This window comes from Aotus nancymaae, unplaced genomic scaffold, assembly GCF_030222135.1.
Source record: "Aotus nancymaae isolate 86718 unplaced genomic scaffold, 86718_ANA_hifiasm-v0.15.2.pri h1tg000092l, whole genome shotgun sequence".
Classification (NCBI taxonomy): Eukaryota; Metazoa; Chordata; class Mammalia; order Primates; family Aotidae; genus Aotus; species Aotus nancymaae.
This window is the reverse complement of record NW_026988507.1, coordinates 10085248-10111461: the sequence shown is the minus strand read 5'-3', so window position 1 is coordinate 10111461 and position 26214 is coordinate 10085248. Positions and strand designations below refer to the sequence as shown.

General features: G+C 37.3%; 1 protein-coding gene across 1 annotated transcript in view; it reads right to left on the bottom strand.

Moving 5' to 3' along the window:
* Positions 1-26214, bottom strand: part of SLC2A13 (solute carrier family 2 member 13) — a 361442-nt gene that overhangs the window by 249151 nt on the left and 86077 nt on the right. Inside the window, exon 3 of the mRNA XM_021673777.2 lies at positions 24027-24235. Within this exon, the coding sequence (XP_021529452.2) occupies positions 24027-24235 (209 nt within the window). The remainder of the gene's footprint in view (positions 1-24026; positions 24236-26214) is intronic.

The following is a 26214-nucleotide window of genomic DNA, read 5'->3' as shown; positions in this document are numbered from 1 at the left end:
AGGCCTGTGGACCACCTGAGTTCAGGAGTTCAAGACCAGCCTGGCCAACATGGTGAAACCCCATCTACCAAAAATAATAAAATTAGCTTAATGTGGTGGTGAGCACCTGTAATCACAGCTAGTTGGGAAGCTGAGGCAGGAGAATCGCTTGAACCTGGGAGGTGGAGGCTGCAGCGAGCCAAGACGGTGCCATTGCACTCCAGCCTGGGCAACGAGAGCAAAACATCTCAAAAAAAAAAAACCCAAAAATTCCCCCCCAAAAATACAAAAAATACAAAATACAAAATAAAAAAATATAGTATAACAAGTATTTGCATAATATTTACACTGTATTAGGTATTATAAGTCATCTAGAGATTATTTCTAGTATATGGGAAGATGTACTAGGTTATATGCAAATACATTTCATTTTATTTTATATGGAGTTTCACTCTTGTTGCCCAGGCTGGAGTGCAATGGCACGATCTTGGTTCACTGCAACCTTTGTCTTCCAGGTTCAAGCAATTCCTGCCTCAGACTCCTGAGTAGCTGGAATTACAGGTGCCCACCATCATGCCTGGCTATTTTTTTTTTTTTGTATTTTTAGTAGAGACAGGGTTTCACCATCTTGGTCAGGCTGGTCTTGAACTCCTTGAACTCCTGACCTCATGATCCACCCGCAATGTCTTCTAAGAGTGCTGGGATGACAGGTGTGAGCCACTGCCTGGGCGAGATTTTTCAAAATTATTGAAGAAAAAGGGGCCTGTAGCTATATTACGAAGAGACCGCTAAACTAATCTGTGTACTTTATACTTCACAGAATAGAAGAAGGAAAGAATAAAATCCATCTGAGGTTTTCCCAGGTGAGCATCTCTCATCCAGAGGTACAACTACACTTTAATATTAGTGCAGGCATCTGGGGGCTCCTAGTAATGCTTAATGATAGCTTATAAAGGGTATGTGGGTGTGTATCTGGTGGGTAGTGGGGTGTGGTGATCACTTAAACTTCTGATCACAAACTAAAAGGAAGTTTAAGTGATCAACTCAGAAAGTAAGATCCTAAATCAGTGGTTCTCAAAGAGTGATAACTAAATCTGAAGTGGTTCTCAAAGGGAAGTCCAAAAAAGCAACACTGGCATCACCTGAAACTCGTTAGAAATGCAAATTCTTAGGCCTCACCTTAGACCTACTCATTCAGTGTTCTGTGCATGAAGCCCGGTAATCTGTGTTTTAATAAGGTCTCTCACCAGCTGGTTCAGATGCATGCTAATTAGGAACCACTGCTCTAATAAACTCCACTAAGTGGCAGTGTGCCACCAAAAGCCTATTTTAAGTCCATGGTTCTCAACCTTGCCTGCATATGAGTATAATGAGGAAGCTTCCAATGTAAGGCCCTATCTCAGAGAATCTGATTTCATAGTTTTTGCTTCCTCCAATGGTCAGCCAAGGTTGAGAATTATGTCTTTAGATGATGTAACAACTTCAATCAAACAGGGTTATAATTTGAACAAAGAAAAACAGTATATGAATGTTTTAAGTCTAAACATACTCATCTTCCTGCCATATAAGTATAAATTAATAAATAAAACAACCCATACAGTCAGCTAATACTTAGGCAAAATATAAAGTTGAAATTAATAACACAGGATTAAAATGAAACCTAAATGTTTATAGGAGTTCACTAGGAAAACATAAGAATACAAAACTATGTTTTTTCCAAAGGAAATTTTGAAATATATAAGCTGTAACAGAGTGGCAAGAATACTTGACTTTGTATCTCAGGCATACCTGGGCAAGAAATTTGGCTCTGTCTTCTATTAGCTGTAACATTTTGGTTAATTATAGTTTTCTATCCTAAGCCTGCACTTCTCCACAAAACAGTCAATCTCCTGACTCTCTCTATCAAAGAGATGCGGTGAGGATTAAACAAAACAAACCATGTAAAGCACTGACCACCAAAACTGGCACATAGTTTATGCTCATTAAATGTAAGCTTATTAGTAAGAAAATTATGTTAAAATGAAAATATAGTAACAAAACAGTAAAATCTAAGAGTCTGGTAAAATTTCTTTCTGATATTCTAAGCAAAGAAATAGAGGTATTAAGAGAATAACAATAGTAAAGATTTAGGGGAAGGTCTCCATATCAGACGTGCAGAGAGCAAGTACAGTTAGATAGAGACATTTGTGCTCACCTCCCTTATCCTCCTGTCAAGGGAAGCAATCACTTAATCACTCAGGTCTCTGGAGGAAGTGCTTCTCAAGAGTAAATCCATCTCTATAGTGTCTGCTAGACAAATCTCAAATACACATAACAAACTCGTATTCTCTGATGCCAAGATCATATTTTAATTCCTTCATATATTTAATCATTCATAATGTAAAGAAATTCCCATCTGAGTACTTATAATGCTAGCAGATCACACTTCTGATTCTTTCAGTTTCCAGCAATAGGTCACTGATCAGTTTATTTATTTATAAAGAAGAGGAGTCACATCTTTTATTTTATTTATTTTTTTTTTTGAGACGGAGTTTCGCTCTTGTTACCCAGGCTGGAGTGCAATGGTGCGATCTCGGCTCACCGCAACCTCCGCCTCCTGGGTTCAGGCAATTCTCCTGCCTCAGCCTCCTGAGTAGCTGGGATTACAGGTGCGCGCCACCACGCCCAGCTAATTTTTTGTATTTTTAGTAGAGACGGGGTTTCACCATGTTGACCAGGATGGTCTCGATCTCTTGACCTCGTGATCCACCTGCCTCGGCCTCCCAAAGTGCTAGGATTACAGGCGTGAGCCACTGCGCCCGGCGAGTCACATCTTTTAATTAGCTAACAGTCATATGTATTCAACTTTCATTTCTTTATTTGTTACTAAACTTGACCCAGTACCAGAATTTCTTGAAACTAATGAGCCCTTCCCACCTCTGCCGCGTGGCTGAGAGGAAAAGTGCGCAATGTGAAGTGGGCACGCAGATGCTGCGAGCAGGGAACTCATTCATAATTTGCTGTTAAGAAATGGTGATGGAATTGCAGGAAATATTAATCCTTTCCTTATATGTTAGGTTTTCATATTTTCTATAATAAACATGCATTATTTTTTAAATTTCAAAATTTTAAGCATAGGGTCTAGTATGATAGAAAAATCAATAAATAGTTCAAGAATATATAAATATCCTCAAACTTTATAAGTTCTTTTTGCCATTCGAAAAGAATGCCACACAAAATTATCTGTGACTGTCCACTAAACTATTTCATCTACAATTACTGCTGAAAAAAATCTTTAACATTTTTTTTTTAAAAAAGATCATTACTATTTTAAAATTAACATAATCCTGGAAAACTAGACTCACACAGTTTTTAAATGATGGTGAGAAAAGGGTACCCTTATATAGTACCTTGAAGAGTATATACTGTTCTAATAAACTTTGTTTTGAATTCTTAGTTCTTCTATTTCCTAACAGGGTAACCTTGGGCAAGACTGTTAACTTATCTATCAATTTTTATAACTATAAAATGAGAATAGTTCTCATTCTAGTTCTTTGGCTTGCTGTAAGAGTTAAAAGAAAAAATATGGCACAATACCTCATGCATAGAAGCCACTAAATATGAGTGGTAGTGTAATTATTCAGGTGAAGAAACACTATTCGAATAAAGAAGATATTGTTTATCAGCCTTAAAGATTCCATACATGGAAAAGTGCTGTATCTATGTTACATTTATAATATACAGTGGGTTTTACAGGAAAACTCAGATTTTAAACACAAGCACTTTTTACTTCTGAGGTAATTAAACAGTATCAAAAGATTCAGGTAGTTTAAACCAACATGTATATAATTCTGAACTAATCAGCATCCCAAAACATTCAAGGAGTTTTTGAAAAAACCTATCCAGATTTTTTCTTTAATTTTAGACTCAATATAGAACACACTTGCTAAAATGATTCTTTATAACAACATTTTCTTATCTGAAATTCTGTTAACAAAAGTAGAACAGAGACGCCAAAACAATTTTACTAAGGCATGAGAAACAGCAGGGTGGTGGTGATGAGAGATAACTCCAAGGTCAAGACACTAAATGTTAAGAGTAGGGAGAAACAATTGAATTAATAATATTGTCAGATGATACCTGAGCTTTGATTTCCAAAAGGCTGTGATTCAATGACTTCCGACCAATATACTTTGAAGCTTAGAAAGAAATTGCCCCAGAATCAAATGAACGAAAACACTGTAACACCATGAGATAAATGGTTGTGCAAATTCTACTTCTAGATTATGTACCCTAAAGAAACACATACACATCTGCTCAAGAAAACATATACAAAAATGTTCATTACTGCACTGTTTATGATCATCCCAAATTTAATGCCTATTAATAAAAGAACACATAAACAGAAGGTGACACATTCATATGTGAAATAGAGAAGTTCAAAGAGATGGACTAGATTTATATAAGATCTGACTCAAATCAACTCAACTTGAAAGAAAGCAACCAAGTAACTTAACAATACATGCATTATGATACTATTACCAGAAAAATTCTCTAGGTGTGTGTTCATGTCTGTGTCTGGAAGAATATTCCCCAAGTCTGTAACAGTTGTTATGGCCGGGGCTGAAGCAGAGAGGTATAAAATGCATGGGATCAATGTGATGGGAAAAGAGAAATTTAGCTTTATCTGTCTTGTTCTAACCTTCCAAAGAGAGGCTGAATTTATATATCACTTGTTAACTTAAACTAATTAAAGAAGAAAAGGGCTTGATATCTTTGATCATAAATGATAAAACATTTTACCAGCCAAATAGAATGTTTATGGCTTTAAACTGTTAGATAATGCTTATAAAATTGTGACTACTGATGGGAAATAGAACATTAAGGTGTGTGTGTTTGTTTGTTTGTTTGTTTGTTTTGAAACAGGGTCTTACTCTGTCACCCCAGGCTGGAATACAGTGGCATGGTCATGACTCACTACAGCCTTGACTCCCTGGGCTGAAACAATCATCCCACTTCAGCCACCCGAGTAGCTGCGGCTTCAGGTATGTGCCACCACACCCAGCCAATTGAAAACAAAATATCTGTAGAGATGAGGTCTCACTACGTTGCCCAGGCTGGTCTTGAACTCCTGACCTCAAGTGTTCCTCCCACTTCAGCCTCCCAAAAAGTGCTAGGATTACAAGCGTGAGCCATCATGCCTGGAAATATTTTTCTTTTAACAAGTTCAAGACTAAGAGGCCAGAACTCTGCTCTTAAGTCCAAGTAGAGACATGGGTCCTTAAACAAAATAACGCTAAGCCAAAAGCCATCTGAAAAAAATGCAGACTGACAACTAATGTCTCTTTGCTCAATTCTAACAGTATTTTGAAATTATTTGACTATAATTCTGATAATATTTACACTTGTTCAATTCTAAAGGAATGTGACACGTGGTGAAAATCCCAGATGCCGCTAATCTATACAGGCACATGGAAAACTCAAGGAAGAAAATATACGCACTGAAAAGGAAGCACAGCTCTTCAACATTTCAGTATTGAATCTGCCAAGAGACAGATCTTATGTTGGTGTCTGTGGAGTCAAAACCCAAATGAGTATCTCCTTAACACATAAGGTAGCGTTAAATAAGGAATATTATTCAGAGACATCGCTGAGCTGAGAGTTGTTTGGCTATGGAAGTGAGAATAGTAGAATATTTGATATTTTTCCCACTGAAAAATAAATGTAATAGATGCCCTTTTGTCTGAAATATTGATTATTAGGGAAAGTCAGCTAAGGTTACATTTATAAATAATTTTATCAACCTAAAATATATAAATGTCATTCATTCTTCCATCTTGTGATACATGCATGGCCTTTTTTCTCTGAGCATGGAGCTGACTAAAGCATTGTTTTTCTCACAAAAACCACAAAAAAAAAGCATTATTACAATCTCCATAAAGAATAGTGAAAACTTAAGATAGTTAAGCAAATTCAACATAGAATCCATCTAATTTTAATGATTTTCGCAAACCTTTTAAACTCATCTTGCCCACAGTTTGAGAGTTTTCTTTAATAACATCTTTATTGAATCTTTCCAAAACATTCAAGTTAGATTTTCACTGAAATTGGTCTCCCTTTTCATATTTTTCTTTCTTTAAATTTCTGTAATAGTTGATTCCACTGCATAATTACAACAAGCAGCACAATGGCATAAACAGATTTAGAAACAAACCTAAATGACTTGGTAAACAGCCCAACAGACTACATCACAAGTGCCAGGGTATCCTGGAAAGTCATCTGCCAGCTGTGAGTGTGTTGTGTTTTAGAGGTTTTAAGAGTCTGGGGCCCGCCAGTTGGTTGGGTAAGTGTGACATGTAAAGGCCCTTAAGAAAGCATCTGTGTACTGTGTCTCATGCAAATGTAAAGTTACACTTCCTACTCACCAGCTTCATTCTTCAGTCTTCATGTGGTAAAAAATACAACCACCTAAGGTCCAGGCTACAGCCAGAGGCTCAACGAACTTTCGAGTAACCTACCAGGCCTGGTACCAAGAGCTGGAGACACAAATAATAATGGTAGGCAGGGTTTACCAACATCACCAGTGTTGAGTGTTGACTTTTTGGGCCAAAAAGTTCTATGCTGTAGGAGATGTTCTATGCATTTGTAGGATTAAATATCCTACTACCCACTAGATGCCAACAGCATATTCCCTGAGCTGTGACAATCAAAAATGTCTCCAAACATTGCTAAATGCCCACTAGGGGGCAAAATCGCTCCTGACTGAGAACAAGTGAGGGTGGATCCGGAGCTTAAAGTTTCTAATAAACTTTATTGGGTCCTTCCCTTTGTTGGAACTGACTTGGCTCTATCAAGAATCTTCTTCTTCAAGTTTTATTTTAGATCCAGGGGAAACGTGCATGTTTGTTTCACAGATATACTGTGTGATGCTAAGGTTTAGGGTATAAGTGATCCTGTCACTGAATAGTGAGCACAGGACCCAACAGGTTGTTTTTCAACCCTTTCCTCCCTCCTTCCCTCCTCCCTCTAGCAGTTCCCATCTTTATGTCCACGTATACCCAATGCTTAGCTCCAGAATCTTTTCGTTGCCTTCTCTCAAATTCAGAGAAGCTGTCAACAGCCAGTTGCGGCTGCCTAATTTGTAGGGATAAAGGCTAAATGAAAATGTGAGTCCCATGCTCAAAAATTAAGACTCTGATGACAGCGACAGCAGACGATTAAACCAAGGGCTCTCGGCAGCTGCAGAGGTCACATGCCCATGAAGCCAGCCCTGCAACAGCCACCTAGTGATAGGCAGAGCAGGAGTTACGACCTGGGATTCCTGTCACTCTATCCACTAAACTGACGCTGCGTCAGATGTCACATGAAGATCTGACGCATCTCAGTAAGTCAAGAGGTATTAATAGTCCAAGTTCCTAATTTTTAATACATTTTTTGCTAATATTCCTTATCCTTAGCAAGAAATGTTGTACATAATAGTGAATTAGTTTCTCATCTCAACTTTTTCAAATAGAATTTTTCAACAGAAACCTACTAAATTAGATTGACAGTTCCAATTATAGTACTACAAAATAATTTATGTTTTTATTGGAAACAACCATGAGGAGTTTATTTTATTTTATTAGTAGCATCTGTCTCCTGTCTTGGAATGCTAGAGGAGAAATTAATGATGTTCTTTTGCCATTTGGAAACAGATACTCTTTTCTCAAAAATCATCTTGGGCACTGGATTAATTCTCTGATTTATTCTTGTCATTTGGCAAGCATTTTAACACCAGGTGTAGAAATTAGCATTGTTTCCAGAAAGATCAAGGGAAATACATAATTTATTACAGAATGTCAGAATGTGTGTTGCTTAAAGATGTGATATTTTTCTATTACATGGATGTGACCATGATGACCCTAAATTCTAGCTTAATATCATCAGTTTAGTCTTACTTGGTAAAGATCACCAGGACATACTTGTCTCTACCTTTTATTGCTCTGCCTTTTTCTTTATCAACATTCTTCCAAATGTAAAACAGCAAGGCCATAACTGTCACAGATAACGTTGCTTCCAAAACACAAGTAGTGGGTTATTATGTTGGTTCAGTAATGTTCAAAACAGCATATCGCAAACTTCCCATCCAATGTTTGGAATCCAATGTTATGGTCCCAGAATGGAAAGTGACACAGGAAATCACTCTCCAGCAGTCAGAGACAGCAGGCCTCTGGGACTGAATGACAATGCTGTAAGAAGTTTCGCTAGGGAATGTTTGACAGGAGATGCCACTTCTAACTCTGTGCTTTCAGTTTCGAAGTTCAAGTGTGTTGGTAAGAAAAATCCTGCTAAAGACATTTATATGACTCTTTAGACATAAGGAGACAGTAAAGGAATATGCAGTAGCAGCTACAGTAAAAATGTTTTTAGTTTTTATAATCAAAAGATACATGTAGAGGATAGCTTCCACAAAACCATTTGCAAAAAGGGTCCAAATCATCAAGTGGTTTTACAAAATGATTAAGAAAAAAAAGCCTGAATAAAATAAACTATTTTCTACAAAGGTTAAATTGAGGTCTAAAATTTACAGTACAGTGAGAAAGGGACGGATTATGCTTTTAAGAGTAGGGGATCTTGTTCACCACCCTCTTCTCATGTCTAAAAATATTACTGAATGAATAGTTTTACAGAGCTTATAATGTGCCAGGCACTGTTCTCACAGCCTTACACATTAAATCATCCAATCTTTAAAATAATTCTCAGAGACAGGTATTATAACTATCCCCATGCTACTAAAGAGGAAACAGGCACAGAGAGGTCAACTAAGTTGCCTCAAGTTGCAGAGCCACAATTTAAACCCAGGCAATTTGTTTCTAGATGTTAAATAACACCCAATGGCACATAGCCTTGAACCACTCAAGTCTGTCTTTCTGAAAAGCTGATCCCACTATATTATACAAGAACCACTATCTAAATCTACAATGGTAAGCCACTCAGACACTACATAATTTTGTATAATGAAAATAACTGCATTATAATCTTTGGTGCTTCTTTCACTAATGTACAAATGATGAGAAATCCACTTTGAAGGAGCTCTTACTGTGTGTGGCCCTATGCAGGCACTGTATTTCCTTATCTCATCCACTTCTCACCAAGACGGGGAACGGCTTTCAGCACTTGATTTTACAGAGGAAGATACTAAATACTTGGTGGAAAAGCTAAATCACCTGCCCAATTGTGTAACTGATGAGACTCATACTTACACGAAGCCACATAATTTCAAGAGAAATACAGAGGAAATGCATTCATATATATGTATATATTTATTTTTGGTATTTAGAACATATCTATACTCAAACATTACACAGCATCAACTTCTTGCTTCCTTGCTTGAATACCTGATCTTATCTAGTACATTATAAAAGCTCCTAGAGACAAAAGCCTATACACCACATTACTTTTAATATAATAATATGCAAGTAGTAAAAGCCCCATAAACATGTGTCAAATAGTCGATGAATATGTATTTCTGGCCCAGAAGTAAGCAAAACTCACCCAACTAATGTATGAATATGTGGTATGCTAATTAAGTCAATTAAGTATAAAGTACAAAACTCTAACATCTGTGGGGACCTCTAGCTTCCACTGATTTACCTCCAAAGGGAAACTGTTTCTCTCTTTTGTAAAACAGGAAGGTTTTCCAACTCACAGCAGACTGGTACACTGAAACTCCATGTTGAGAGAAAATTCACCTAAGAATTCCATAAAAAGATTCTATTTGATACTTTAAAATTAAGTGTTGGACTCATCCAGCTTATAAAAGATATTCTCAAGTTATCACCTGCATATACAAAATAAGATTTCTATCATAATGCTATATTAGAACCAGCCAGTCTCTATCTGAGACCATTACAGAAAACAAATGTTTTATGCAAATGACTACATTTTGAGAAAAACAATTTTCTAAGACCACTGAATTAAGTAATATGTAAAAACTCCAACACTAAATTAAATACATATCTTGTAGGTATGTTTGTATTGCTGCTGGTATAATTTTACAAGTAATAAAGTATATGAAAGAATTTTTAAATGGTCTATTTCTCACATTATATATGTCTAGTTAGTACCTATAATTTATTCTTATCTGAGTACTTAAGAATATTATAACAATAACCTTCACTGGCCTATTTAAGAGAAAAAAAATTTCCAAGGAATTCAACATGGGTTTGAATTCTGAATTTGGCCACTTAGTAGCCAAGGAGACCTATGCAATTTATATTCTTGGCCTTTCTTTTTTTCTCAAAAACAGATTCTGATATTGAAGAAAACACTTTTCTAAAAGTTGTTCAACGTAGTTTTGTTGTAAAATACTACTGAACCCCTCTACCTAATGAAATTCCTTACCAGAACAAGTCTCTAACGCCAAGTACCTGTTAGTAATTAGGTCTCTGGCCTGTTTACCTGAGTAGCTTACTAATCCACTTGGCAGGTAGAGCTGCTCAGTACAAATTTTCCTTTTGAATAAAATAAAGGCAAATGTGTATCTGGGTTTCCTTTCTGGAAATGTACTACTCACTTCCTCAGGACTCAGAGGGCACCTCATCAAAAGGGCCATGACTCACCTTCCTAACCCCAGGCTTCCAACACTCTCTCTCCTTGATCTTTCCCCAACACACTCATTGCTTCTTGGTGTGTTATATATTCCTTTATTGCCTGTGTTCCTCCACCAGCATGTAGATCCATGAAAGCAGACATTTTGCTGTTCTCCAGCAAAGTACAAAGGCCGATGGGTTGGAGTTCTGAATTTGGCTACTTAGTAGCCAAGGAGATCTATGCAATTGACTTGAGGTATTTCTCATATCTAAAAGAGCATAATAATAATAATAATAATGATTTCACACAGGATTGTTATAGAATTAAAAGATATAATACCATGTGAAGTGTGACACACAGTACATGACACAGTGTAAATATTCAAAGAAGATTAATGCTCTTTTATTAGTTTCCAAAAAAATGCTAACAGATAAAAATCAGAAAAAGACATATGATTGCTTTCAAACTTTGCTCTTTAAGAGAAAAAAAGAGTTTAAATGATATAATTCCTCTTTGTTGCCACAAATGTCACCTGCATGAGTATGCAGCTATAGCCATGATTCCATATAAGAATAAAGAATTTATAATTTTAAAACATACTACCCCCCAAAAAAATACTCTTAAAATTTGAATATTCACAAGACAATTATTAAGCATAAAATGGAAAAATCTACAGAATTATTATATAAATGATGCCAATTGTGTTTCAGTAATTCTTGTGAAATGAACAGAAACCCTGATAAGTTGTTTCAGAAAGTAAAATTATAAGTTTTTTACAGGACGTTTTGAGAACTATTAGTTTCCAATTACTTCTCAAAGTGGTTATACGTAAACTTAAACTAGCGAACGAGAGTAGCAGAAACAAAACAAACACCAAATTTCACATCTGAGATTCTGGCTAGAATCCTATGGTCAAGACAATCGTTTGTCTTAAAAGTACTGAAGCCACTCTAGTTATAACTGGTGAAAATATATTTGAATTTCATAGGCTCACCTTTCATGGTAGAGAGAAATCCCATCACATCTTGAGGTGTACATATCTATAATAAGGGCCTAGTTTGAATTATAATCTATTCTCTAGAGTTATAAATGAAACCTAGCTCATTAAATAGTAAGTGGTATTTCCTAAATTCAGACATTAACAAGGGTCTGCTTCAAAATTAATTCTAAGATAATAAATCACATGAGATTTTATAACTTTCATATTTGATATTTCATTGCACTTATATATACTTGATGTCAAAAAATAAGTTTTTGCCATGGGCCCAACATGTCAGCATCTAGAAGAAAATACTAATAACTCCTAATGTACACATAAATTCCAGAAGTTTTGCCAAAAGTCTACAGTGAGTTTCTAAACATATACATCTGCATTTGGAAACAGGAACGTTCAACAAATAGTCATTGTGCACTGACTTACGTCTCCCCCTCACCAACCACACTTCCCCAGCGTCTCAGGATGACTAGGTAGCACAGAGGGAAGGAGTCTACACATCCTAAGAACTCCATTTCCTCCTCCAAATCTCAGGAGTCAAAGATCAGACATCACCAGCCACTGCTCTCACGTAAAGAGAAGGTCAGAGAAACAATTTATGAAGTGCCTTTCTAACGTCAGGCAATGACTGTATCTGGCAGTAGGGATGCAAAGATAAGCAAGGCCAAGCTGCTGGCGGAAGCAAATCTAATGCTGACTCCTCCAGACACGTATCACCAAGGTTTCCAGGGAGTCGAGAGAAGGAAGGCACTCTGCCTCCTCATACTCCAACATAAGATTACTTCCAGCCTTCCTTCTGACTCCCTTGTTTACATGCTCTGTAAAATCCCAGGATTTCTCCCTCTTCTTAAAGATTTCCTCATTAACGAACCTTCTCTCTATTCCAAGAGCCTGAATAAAACCACCTCCTTAATTGTTTGGTGCATTTTAACTTTCACAAAAGTATCATCTTGCTTTGACTGCAACTCATGGCAAGGGTGCTGAGATTTCTGTTGATGAGTCAAGCCATTTTGATATGCAGCTGGCTACAGTCTCAATGAGAGACTCAACTCTCACCATTCAACCTTGGCCTTTCTTGGTGCCCCATTAGATCAAATGTGACATCACATGCTGAGATGGACCTGTTGGGCTGTGACATATGCAGAAGTGATTGTGGCTGGGCCTTGAAGAAGCAATGTGCTCTGAGCAGTGGTCTCATAAAAGTCTGTTGCTGCAATTATCCAGAGGCTTCCCTGCAATACTTCCTTACAGGTTCCTCTGTTACTACACACCCTATGCACATTTATACATGGACATAAACATTCACAACTTTACCTTCCGCACAGAAACCAAAACCCACCAGGAAATACCACGTTAAAGAGGCTTCAATGCACATAATTTAAAAAAAAAAAAAAAAAAAAAGAAAGAATGTGAATAACAACCTCAAAATAGTCCAAAGAATAAAAACTGAGGTAACTGATAAAAACAGATACACCTGATGGTTAAAAAGAAATCAGCAAACTACAGCTTGTGGGCCACATCTGGCCAGCTTTCTGTTTTTATAAATAATAAAACATAAGAAGCACAAAATAATAAGCTTCACACTTTACTGGAACAGATCCACACTCATTTTTAAAATATATTTTCTATGGTTGTGCTACAACAGCATAGACAAGTAGTTACAATGAAGACCACTGGCCAAAAAGCCAAGTATTACTATCCTGCCCCTTTACAGAAAAAGTCTGACAACCCCTAGGATAATGCATCAAAATTAATGTCTAACCCTCAACACAGAGAAGAGCCTCCAACCTCTTAGATTCAAAGTATAATTAAAATATCACCATTCTAATTTCTCAATAGTTTTTTCTTTTGGATGAAATACGATTTTTCCTAATTTGCAGACCTTCTATTCTTGTGCAACACAATTAAAATAATACCAGCATCTATAGGACTAAGCAGGAAGAAATGCTTAAGCACTTCTAGTTCAGCTTTTTTGTAAACTGAACAATGAATTGTGTTAAATTTTGCTATGGAGAAAAATATCAAAAGGCCTTCTTAGCCCAGAGAAAACTCCTAACATGTCACTTCTTTTCAAATTTAATATAATTCTTTTTGCGAGACAATAATTGCATTTTATTTGCAGGGTTCCCTGAGTGAACAGTGAAGGTCAAGGGATGTGAATGATCTCGGGGTGTCTCCCAACTCCACCTCACCTCCTCAGATCCCACCCACACCACATCCCCCTCACCCTGAGAGTCAGGAGGCACCTGGTAATGTTGAGTGCTTCTTGTTTCTCTCTTGGTCTGATGACGGAGGCTGGGCACTACTGAAATAAACCTGGAAAGATACATTCAAACGAGATTGTAAAGGAAGTCTAATAACAAGTTAAGGAACATGTTTCTGAAGAGGAGAGGGACACGATCCTGTTTGTGTGTTGTAATGATAATTTCGGAGGCCATGGGGAAAGTTTGGAGAAGGAAGATACTAGAAGCAAGAACAGCTGACACTGTTACTCAGGCAAAGAAAATAAGCACCAGAAACCTCGTCCAGGCAACGGCAGCAAGAATCGAGAGAAGAGACTGGAATCAAGCTCAAGGCGAAAGCAACTAAACTATTTTCCAACTGATTCTGAAGGTCATTGTCTTTTTCCCAATTTTTATAGTTGTTTGAATGCTTTCCTTTTAGAAAAGGACATTCCTAGGCATGTTTTTTTGTTAGGTTCTAAGCTCTTTAAGAGCAAGGACAATGCCTAATTTCTTTCCTTTCCTAATACTTACATTCAAACTGCATGGCACAGATGTGCCATGAGATGCAGGGTCTGCAGAGCAGAACGAGGAGAGACTGGAGTGGTGGCAGCTGGGGCCCAAATCCCGCCTCCTTGACTTCCTAGCTGTTTACTCTTGCCAGCACTCCATTTTCTCAGTACAACATGGATTATAATGTCTGTTTTAGGATCGCTTAAGAATGAGAGAGAAACAGAAAGGGAGAATGTGTTTATATAGATGTGCATGCAACATTTATAGAAATGGGCATTCAGGAAAAAGAAACTGTTACTGGTATTTTCACACTAGTCGCCCCTCCCCTTTAGAAAAGAACAGTCATTGGCCTCAGTTTTCCTAAAAAATTATCTCAAAGGTTTATTTTATTCTTAGAGATATTTAGTGGGAGTCATTCTCAAGGAAGAACCTTGAAAAATTCGGGGGAAAAAAATTGTACTGAAAAATATAAGACACTTATACACTAACTGATTATAGTTCTAGCTTCATAAACCTAATAATTTTCTCCTCACTGTATCCTGCTAAAGACACACCTCCTTATTGAAGGCTCAACCTTTCAAGAAATATAGGTGTTAATAAGTGAGTTAACTGAAATGTGCATCTAAGGTAAGGCATTCAGTAAGATGCTTATTAAAAATGCTGCTCAGTAGCAGAGGGTTTAGAAGGCCTCAGGTAGAGCAGTAACGAGAGGAGAAAATTAATGGCATTTGACCACTCTAGCTCCCCAATATAAATCCAATTTAAAATATGAGGGGAAAAAATAAGGTTTTTTTTTTTTTTTTTTTTCAGACGGAGTTTTGCTCTTGTTACCCAGGCTGGAGTGCAACTGCATGATCTCGGCTCACCGCAACCTCCACCTCCTGGGTTCAGGCAATTCTCCTGCCTCAGCCTCCTGAGTAGCTGGGATTACAGGCATGTGCCACCATGCCCAGCTAATTTTTTGTATTTTTAGTAGAGACGGGGTTTCACCATGTTGACCAGGATGGTCTCGATCTCTTGACCTCGTGATCCACCCGCCTCAGCCTCCCAAAGTGTTGGGATTACAGGCGTGAGCCACCGTGCCCGGCCCAAAAATAAGGTTTCTTTAATTTTTGAGAAACTTTGAGAGAAGAACTCTTCTGACAGTTGAGAACAGGCAAGTCTCTTCGGATAGTGCATGACATGGTGATATGGTTGGGGTCTGTGTCTCCACCAAAATTTCATGTAATCCCCAGGTGTCAAGAGAGGGACCTGGTGAGAGGTGATCAGACCACGGAGGCAGTTCCCTCATGCTGTTCTCCTGATAGTGAGTTCTCATGAGCTCTGATGGTTTAAAATTGTGTGGCTTTCTTCTCTCTCCTGCTGCCCCGTAAGACATGCCGTGCTTCCCCTTTACCTTTCACCGTGATTCTAAGTTTTCTGAGGCCTTCCCAGCCGTACAGAACTGTGAGCCAATTAAATCTCTTATCTTCATAAATTACCCAGTCTTGGGTAGTTATCGCAGTGTGAAAATAGACTAATACACATGGCCACTGACATTCCGATTCTAGAGACTATCCGTGGAATTGTTTTGTTACACTAAAATGTCCCAACACTAGAATGGCTCCTGTGCCTTTCCCTTTGAGGTGGAAAAAAGAAATGGGTTTTCTTCAGGACCTTCTTCTAACCGCCTCCAAAGATCAGGTAACCTTTAAAGGGCATAGCAGTTTGTTGTCTCTTGAAGAAAACGTCTCCAGATCATGGTTTTACTTACAAAGCAGACTATCACTTCTACTGAGTGATGGATTTCAAGTTAAGTTGGAAGTGAGCTACCCTGAGCAGCAACTCATGAATGATATTCATTTTCAAATGTCTACCTTGTAGGTTTTTTAAAAATTCCATTTAATTGTATTAAATGAAGACCATTAAAATACAGTATGAACCTCACAGTGAGTGGGGAAAAAAGAGATCTTTGACAAAGTCACGGTTCTTTCAGCATGGATCTTTTTTAATGAGATATAAATTTAAGCACATCTTACCAAGAAAACAAAAATACAGAGCTTACTACTTACTAAGACTTACCTATCTACTTACTAAGACAATCTGGATTTTCAATATAAATCAAGGAAAATGACTTAAAAGTCATCAAGTAATCTGAAAAATGCTTTCTTCTCCTGTGAGTATGCTGAGTGGAAAATCTCTTTGCTGTTCTTTATCCGTATGTAACAGGATAATCAATGATATTTTAATGTAAAATCCAAGAATGATTCCAATTCTGTGTAAAATTTTAAAAGTTCTCTGGGTTATAGAAAAATGACGGCAACCTTTACTTAAAGCCATATTGAATGAAATAGCATTTATTTTAAATAAGTCAGCATGCCTAAGAAAATAAGTTTTACTAAAAACTGAACAGAGTTGTATATTGTTTTAATAGTCCTTCAGCTTACAGCTTGTTAACACCAGGATTGAGAATTAAAGCAGCTTTTTATGTGATCTTTCGTTTTAATCTACTGTTTACCAGCCTAATACTTTGACAATTTTTGGAATTTCACAACAACCTCTAGAATATTGGATATAGAATGTTTTTGCCAATATTCAGAAAATTGCAGGTCATCTTGCCAAGAACAATTTATCAAAAAGTTCACCTGGTAAATGACATGCATGCATTGTCTTGGGTCACATAACACTGTATCACCACCACATGAAAAAGATAAAAGCAAACTACCAAATATATTGGGGAGAATGACTACTTTCCTCTAAGTGCAGCAGATGTCAACTGCAATGTGTATTTGACTGCAGTGTCATTATGCTGAAATTGGATTTCCAAAGAAACATACAGAATAATTTCTACCAAAATATGATAAATATTTACCCCCTCTGACCTCTATGCAGAATATGATTTGCTGTAAGGACCACAGGCAATATCAATTCACCCAAAAAGAAAATGACTTACGGGAAGGTAAGACTTCATGACAAAATTGCAAAATTACTAGAGTAAAAATAAAAAGATGCAGCTGTCCCTTCCTATACATGACAGCCATGGTCCCCAAAGAACTGGAAGTAAATCAAATCTTGTTTTAAAATGAAATCACAGGAAGCTCCTGAATATATTATCTTCCCTACAATACTCTTGCTTTCCAGGCTAGAGATCAAACTCTTTGTCAAAGGCAAAGCCAATGTTCACCCAGATTCCTGAGTTCATTAGTTGATAAAATTAAATCATGGAAATCTTGCTGGCTTGCATGCTTTCACATAGATTACGTATCACACAGGTAACCTAAATGCCCTATTACAGTGACTAGCGACTAGTGGACCTGCATCTAATTCCAATCTGAAACATTAGCTAGTGCCTCTGGGCTGCTACTTCTCCTACAGGCCTAAATGTTGAGATTTTAGTGACCAAAGGGTAGGGCCAATATTCTGGCTGGCATTCTTCTATGTAATAAATTCATTTTGAAAGTACATGATCTGGGTGATCTAGGTAATATTAACTGTAAAACAATTTTTAAGGCCAGGTGCGGTGGCTCATGCCCATAATCCTAGCACTTTGGGAGGCCAAGGCAGGAGGATCACGTGAGGTCAGGAGTTTGAGACCAGCCTGGCCAACACGGTGAAACCCATCTCTACTAGACATACAAAAAATTAGCTGGGCCTGGTGGTGCACACTTGTAGTCCAGCTACTAGGGAGGCTGAGGCAGGGGAATCACTTGAACGCAGGAGGTGGAAGTTGCAACGAGCCAAAATCGTGCCACTGCACTGCAGCCTGGGCAACAGTGCAAGACTCTGTCTCCCCAAAAATTTTTTTTTAATATGTAATTTTTTAATGTTCACCCAAAAAAAATGCCCTTTTCTTTTAGTGGAAAAAAGACCCATGACCATTTTTAAATTCCTTGGATTGAACCTGTGCTATAAATAGACTTAGAAGAGGCTGCTCTCTACTGCCCTAAGGTGTAGTCAGTGTTCCCCTTGCCTTCATCCCTTTACTCAATCTGCCATTGCACTGCTGCTGTCCTAATAACCTCATTCTCCCTAAAACATGCTTTTTTCTTTCCCTAGCTTTTTGCAATAGTTCTAACGTCAACTGCTGTATGTTTCTCTAGAGAAAGCTTTCGTTGTTCATGCTTTCCTTCCAGTGATCCTGCCTTAGCACCACAATTCAGAGTGGAAAGGGGGCTGGATGGCAGACACGGTGCCTTATCTAAGACCTCCCAGAAGCTCTGCCTGAGGGGCTCCTCCCACGGGGCCAAGGGGCTTCTTCTGCCAAGGCCTGGGAGCAGCAGCCTTTGCTTTCCTTTCACCTCCTCCCAGGATACACTTGTTCTCTGGCACAAGATAAGAAACTAAAGAAGTCAAATAAGTGCCATCAAACAAGGCTGTATAAAGCACATGAAAATATACCTCTCATTTCTGGATTGTTCCCTAAGACTGCCTTCAGAAGAATCCTATCTCTTCTATTGGTTGGTTTTACTTCCCTTCTTATGGGAGACAATTTTTAACTTTTAGGAACTAAAGCTCCTAACAAAGAATCTTTGCCTTCTATATGCCCAGAAATTTAAGAGATGACCTCTCATCTCTAGTGATACAGACAGACCCTACTTTTAATACCATGTCTAATGAATTTCCCCAAGAGAGAAACTCCAAACTCTTTCAGTACATGTCTGTCAAACTGAGGGATACATATCCCAGGGATATACATGAGAGTGATGGGTTCATGAAGTCAAACACTGGAACTATTTAGAAAAAAAACATTTTTCGAGTCAAGTAAAACAGTTACTTTACAGAACAGAATACAAACTTTGGTTAATTTCTAGGATAAAGCAGAAAAATTAAAATATATACGAGCCTACTACAGCTGCCTCCTATTATAAAAAGCAGGCCCCAAAAGGCCTGCCTCTCTTCACTCAACTCTGAAGCTAAGCAGAACAGTTTGCCAATCATTGCTTAGGTAACTACCTATGTCTCTGTCAAGATTCTGTATCTGTTGATAATGGAACCCATGACTGTATTACACATCTATCCAAATAGGACACAAACTAGGAACACAGACGAGACATACCACAAAATGATGGAAATGGCATTTATATTACTTTGTATTTAAATTTGCTTTCAATTCTGAAAATAGCAATTGTGTCCCTACTAATTTAACACTTAGGCTCCAGAACCTGAGATAAAAGATGTATAGTTAGTTCTTATTGCGGTATCTTAAAATAAAATGTACAGTTTATAGCTATGATCGAAACTTGCAAAGATCAATCTGGCTCACTTAATAAAACGGAATTTTGCATTTGCTGTTTCCTCTCTCTGGAACAGTCTTCCCTCCAGTTCTCTGTATTGCTGATTCCTTTTCACCCTTCGAGTTCATCTCTTCAGAGAGGCTTTCCTAACCATCCCATGTAAAGTATCTCTTTTTAGACCCTTTTATAAGCATTTTATTATTCTGTTCATTTTTTTCAAAGTAATTACCATAATTTGTAGTTATCTGGTAGTTAATTGCTCTTTCATTTATTATTTGTGTGCCTCATCCCATGAGAATGGACCAGAATCTTGTCAGTCTTATTTATTGCCACAGCCCCACCTCTGAAGCATGTCACTCAATCAATACTTTGAAAAGAAATTCTGCATAGCATTTAGAAATAAAGAGGAGGCACTTCTCACAGACTTTCAAAACCCTAAAAAAAAATCAGACCCTGGAGCTATTATAATCTGGCTTTCTTTTCTTACAAATCTAAAAAGAAACTGAGGCTCGGCAACTCTCCCGAGATTCATTTAAGATGGCAAGTTTGAGACAGAGCCAGTAATATTCTTCCATCTCCCTGTCTCCCACTCCAGAGAGCTCTCCAGACCAAGCTGTTGTTTCTGCTAGTCTTCCTTTATTATTCCTACAGGATGTATAAACAGTGCTGAGCACACGTGAAAACCAAATGTTTGCTTCTTTTCCCATACTGCCTTTTCGTTGTTGTTTTGCCAACTACAGTGGAATAAAACACACAAGACATTGTATGTCATGCAAAGGAGTCTGACCTCGATGCCATGGGCAGAAGAGATGAGATTCCACTGGAGTCCAACCCTATTCCATGGTATGGCCTGGAAGCCTCAACTTTGCTGCTGACACGGCCAGAGCAACTGCCATATCTACTACATAAAGTGTGCTTTTAAACCAAGAGAAATGCTGTATGCACTGACAATCTCACACATCCAAAAAATAAATTAATGTAGCCAATGTACACTTCAGTAGCTAGGCCTGTTTTCCTCAAAGAGGTCAAGTTTAAATTCAAGTGACCAAGAAAAAAAATTCCTATGAAAAGAGAAGGATGACATATGCAAGTGTCATAATAGTCACAAGCCACAAATCTACTGAGGAACTGCTAGACAACATCTGGTTTACTGATCTGGAATCAGACCTATTTATTAGTAAGCTTGACGGGAACAGGTATCTAAGCCGCCATGTCTGATTAAACATTCCTCCTTATAAGAAACAGTGTCTTAACTTCTTTCTAAATTGCTGGAATATCTGGATAATTTGCGAAGCCTACGTCAAGGTTCCCTCCAGGCAGCGGCACTCACCGCCCACAGTCCCCAGGCTTGATGTCGTGGTTCAAAATTCACCTGCTCAGGATCCATGGGCAGATTGCCAGGCCATTCTCTAACCCTCCAACACAGTGGCTGACTCACTCATCTTTTCTGAGCCAGTGCATTTTTATTCCTTTGAAGTTAGCTGTTCCTTCACATGTATTTGTCCATCTAGCCTATCATTCTTGAATGAAGCATGCCGGAGGGCCAAGACCATGTTGGTTAACATTAAGTCCCTGCACCGGTTGGTCTCTGTTTTGCAATTAAACTGACCCAGAGTCTTGCTCCTGGACGTTACGATACCGATATACAATTCACAGTTCTGCAGACCATGTTTTACTGTGGTCAAGTTTCTTAATCATAAAAAATCAGGTCCCCAATCACTGGTGCCATGTCATCTGGCAAATCTGTCTGTGTGCGTTCATGCCATAATGCTCTTAACTGTGTACTTTTTTTAAAAAAGAACATGAGATTAGCTTTTAGATTAAGCAAGATGATATTACTTCAAATAATACAAATCCAGAAATGGATAGGTTAATAATATATTAGTTGCAAAGTTTAGAATATTTACTCAAGCATGAGAAATGTTATTAGGATCCAGTGAATAACATTATTTTTAAAAACCTGTGCCAAATGTGAATCTAAAACAATACTGGGGAATAGGGAATTATTTTATCTATATCCAAGAAAAGGTGCCCTATTTAGCTCCCAAAGACTTCTGATAAAAACCAAATTAGATGTAGGTAATTGCAACCCTATGTACCCCAGATTTCTTTAAAAATCCATTTGGTTATATATTCCAAATAATGTATAAAACTCAATAGCATATTCAGTCAACACTGCATGGCTAGAGTAGTCAGACATATTTTTAAGCAGTCAAAAGGAAGCTAATGCTTTGTAGTATATCAATGATATCCTTATCCTGAAACAAGAAGGCTTTTAAATATTAAATTGTCTTATCCTTTATATAAATTAATAAAAATACAGGCCCTAAATAGTATTTAACAATTTTTCTATTACTCTGAAAAGTTTTTACATGTAAACATTATTTGTATATGAGCTTCAAATGCACTAATTACTACAATTAAAACAAATTCATGGCCGGGCATGGTGGCTCAGCCTGTAATCCCAGCACTTTGGGAGGCTGAGGTGGGCAGATCACCTGAGGTCAGGAGTTTGAGACCAGCCTGGCCAACATGGTGAAACCCCATCTCTACATAAAATACAAAAATTAGCCAGGTGTGGTGGCATGTGCCTGTAATCCCATCTACTGAGGAGGCTGAGGCAGGAGAATGACTTGAACTCGGGAGGCAGAGGTTGCAGTGAACCGAGATTGCACCACTACACTGCGGCCTGGGTGGCAGAGTGAGATTCATCTCAAAAAAAAAAAGCAATTAGTATTTCATTTGAGCTACTGAGAAGAGGAATTTAGACAGGAGCATAAAATAAGTTATTTGTAATTTAAATAGATATTTTAAGATTTTTTTTTTTTTTTGAGACGACTCTTGCCTTGTTGCCCAGGCTGGAGTGCAGTGGCATGATCTCTGTTCACTGCAACCTCTGCCTCACAGGTTCAAGCTATTCTCCTGCCTCAGCCTCCTGAGTAGCTGGGACTTCAGGCACGTGCCACCACACCCAGCTAATTTTTGTTTCTTTAGTAGAGACGGGCTTTCATTATGTTGGCCAGGATGGTCTCGATCTCTTGACCTCGTGATCCGCCCACCTCAGCCTCTCAAAGTGCTGGGATTACAGGCATGAGCCACCATGCCTGGCCTAAGATAGTATTTTTTAATGAACACAATGTTGAACTCAGTAAATCATTCTGTTAAAGCAAAATTCTCCTTAATCTTTGCACTAATATGTTACTCTGGAAATACCTACTTTGCTGGACACCTAGCAGATGCTCAAAAAGTGTTAAAAAAAAAAATGACCTTCACATAGAATGAGCTCACAGTTAGTTATTTGAGGCTTTGATCTGAGCAAGAAAGTAACAGCGTCATGCTACAGGTACGTAAAGTTAAATGAAGCCACATGTGGCTAACAGAGTCCAGCTTCTTCAGAGTGCTCATTCTGTTGTTTCAGGAAGACAATGGTCAGCTCCATCAAAGATGCTAGGAGAAGGTGACCAGACAGATCTTCTAACACCTGGGTATGACATGTAGCAACAAAGGACTGGGTGTGCTTGGCATTTTCTCAGGTAAGAAAAATAATTTGATTAATAAAAATCTGCCTCTCCCCTGAGCTACCAATTAATGTAGAGGCAAAAGGAAGCTCAACAGAAAATAAGGCCAATTTGGGAAATGGGAAGTGAACAGGCTGTTATGGTTGAAAAAATGTATTTTGAAATGTTTACCTTTTCCCATTGTTTACATCCTACAAATCACTTACCCAAAGCAGACTGTCAAGATTATAGATCTTGCCTCAGAATTGTTTTGTAAATCTCTATATGATACCTTCTTCAAAAATAAATTCATCAACATAAATTAACGAGACTTTTCTTTTCTTGGTTTTCTGACATGGTGAATTTCAGAATAGACAGTGAATTAAACATTTTAATGAAAATAGGGAAACACAAACTTATTCCCATACTAGTATATAGAATACATAAAATATGAGGTACTCATATTCTTTATAAAAATTAGTATGAAAATTAATTTAACACATGTAAACAAAGCATTTTAAATTTTTTCTTTTTTCTTTTTTTCTGTTTTTTTTTGAGATGGAATCTCATTTTGTTGCCAGGCTGGAGTGCAGTGACATGATCTCGGCTCACTGCAACCTCCAACTCCCAGGTTCAAGAGATTCTCCTGCCTCAGCCTCCCGAGTAGCTGGAACCACAAGCGTGCACCTCCACGCCCAGCTATATTTTGTATTTTTTTTTCAGGAGAGACGGGGTTTCACCATGTTGGGCAGGATGGTCTCGATTTCTTGACCTCGTGATCCACCTGCCTTGGCCTCCCAAAGTGCTAGGATTACAAGCGTGAGTCACTGTGCCTGGCCTTAATTTTTTACAAAGATTATTTTGAAAATAGTTCAATAGCTTTTAAATTAATATGGACAGTTAATAATACACATATAATTTTATATATGGATATGTATAAATATCCATATATTTTAAATATATATATTAAAAAATATATGTATACACACACACAAAATAATGACAAATAAGATCACTGTATAGTTTTTAAATTCATATAAGTATGAAGTCTACATACCTGAGCCAACCTCTTTTTCCTCCTCTTCGATGTTGTTTTTGATACTATCATATTCCTCATCAATGGTCTGGTTACCACGCATCTGAGATAAAATTCTACGGGCCTTCTGAGTCTGTCCTTTCTGAATAAGCCATCGAGGGCTTTCAGGCAAAAAGAGAAAGCCAAAAAACTGTATAACTGCTGGAATTGCTGCGAGTCCCAACATGTACCTGCAAGAAAAAAATCCACATTTATTGTAAAACTTGCTCTTACCGCCATTTGCTCACCCTATACTTGTGTGTTTTGTTGACAACGGTAATGTTTCATGCAAAGTTAGTCAGAATTATCTTCTTATTTGTGCATTTCTATGTGTGTCTGTGTGTCACTAGGAGAAAATATTTTTGTGCTATACTGAAAATTGAAAAATCTAATTATTCAATTTGTGGAGAGATAGAGATCTCTCCACAAATTACATTGAAAATGAATGACCAAAAGTTACAATAATTATGTATACACGTTCTAAACCAAACATATCAAGCAAATCATCATAATCACCATTCCTATGCAATACTAACATAGATAATTTTGTATTTTACAATATAAAATGGGGCTATGATAAAACTTCCTGATATCTGCTTAAAAGGCACACTTTTCATTAAAATAAGTGCCCAAGTTTGTTTCTTTATAGTTATTTCTGATTTGTGAATCATTAGTTATAATTTTGTTTTTACAATTTTCCTATCTCATTTTGCCATCAAGCATCCTGTTCATCAATATTAAGTGCGGAATGGGGGCTTACAGGAAAAAGAAAAGATGGAGTCAGAAACCAAAAATCCTAATTAAAATGATGACAAATAGAAAAATCTGCTCACATAGTTTTAAGTTATCTGTTATCTTCTTTACATGTCTATTCTTAATGCTGGCAAAATTCTAAATAGCAAATAACAATGTAACTTTAACTCCATCTAAGAAATAACAAAAATAGTAATGAGTATATCAATATCAAAGATCTCTCCAAATTATCATGATCACCAGACTGATTTCCTGACATCTCTAAGGCCTCCATCTTTTTGAATCAATGGGGTTGAATTAGATAAACTTCAAGGTTTCTTTCAAATGGAAGCTTCCATGCATCCAGGATACCTGGATGTTTCCTGTTAATCCAACTTCTCTAGGTATGTTCCAGGGTAGATTCCTAACAATAGAGCTCAGCAGGCCAATTCTATTTCTATAACAAACCACGCTGATATGCAGAAGTCATGGAAAAGTCACCTGGCTCCATATCTTTTTCAAAGCTATTCTACCTTTTAAGCTATGCTACACTGAATGTATAGTAGCCTTAAAGGCTTCAGAGATAAATCTCACAAAATAAGTCTGCTATTTTCCATGCAATTTCATTTTAATTCCAAAACAAGTAGAAGAAAAATATAATCATCACATGGGTAGTAAGAATACCTCTTACTACAAACTACAAACTAAAACTACACATGGAAACAGAAAAATTAACCAAGATTTAGAAAGTAAATAAACAATTTATGAATGACTGACTAAAGGAATCACTTGGCCTGCAGTGTTAAATCTTATTAGAGTGTCTTATGCTTTAAGCCATGGATTGTGATAATTACACCAACGCTCCTACCTCTGCTCAGCCACAGAGCACACAGTTTTTTAACCTTAATTTGTGTCTCTGTAGCTGGTATTATAATACATTATTTACCTATCCCAATCAATTGGTTAATATTATTTAACTTTGTATTCAGCATAGCACCTAATCATCTTGCATACAGTAGGCATTTAGTACATATTTTATAAAATAAAACATAAGCACCTGTATATCTAAACTTTCCACATTAACCAGAAAATAACCATGCTTTGGATTTACATGACAATATTTTACGTGACAACTCTTCTAGGTCATTTATCTCTGCAAACTTACTTGCACAGTAATTCCTTCCCACCAAACTATTCATTATTCTAGATATAACTAGACCTTCTCTGGAAAAGTCCTTGCATGAGAGCTACAGAGATCAGCTCACAAAAATATGTACTTCTGACCTCTTCTCCTTCAGCTGTTAACTGGTATAATTAAATCTGTTATTTAAATATATGTTTTATTGCTGTAAATCAATAAAATTTCCATCTGAGTTGTGTCAAAGAAATGTTTATACTATATTGCTAATTATTTAAAAGTTATTTTTTAAAGGCAGAC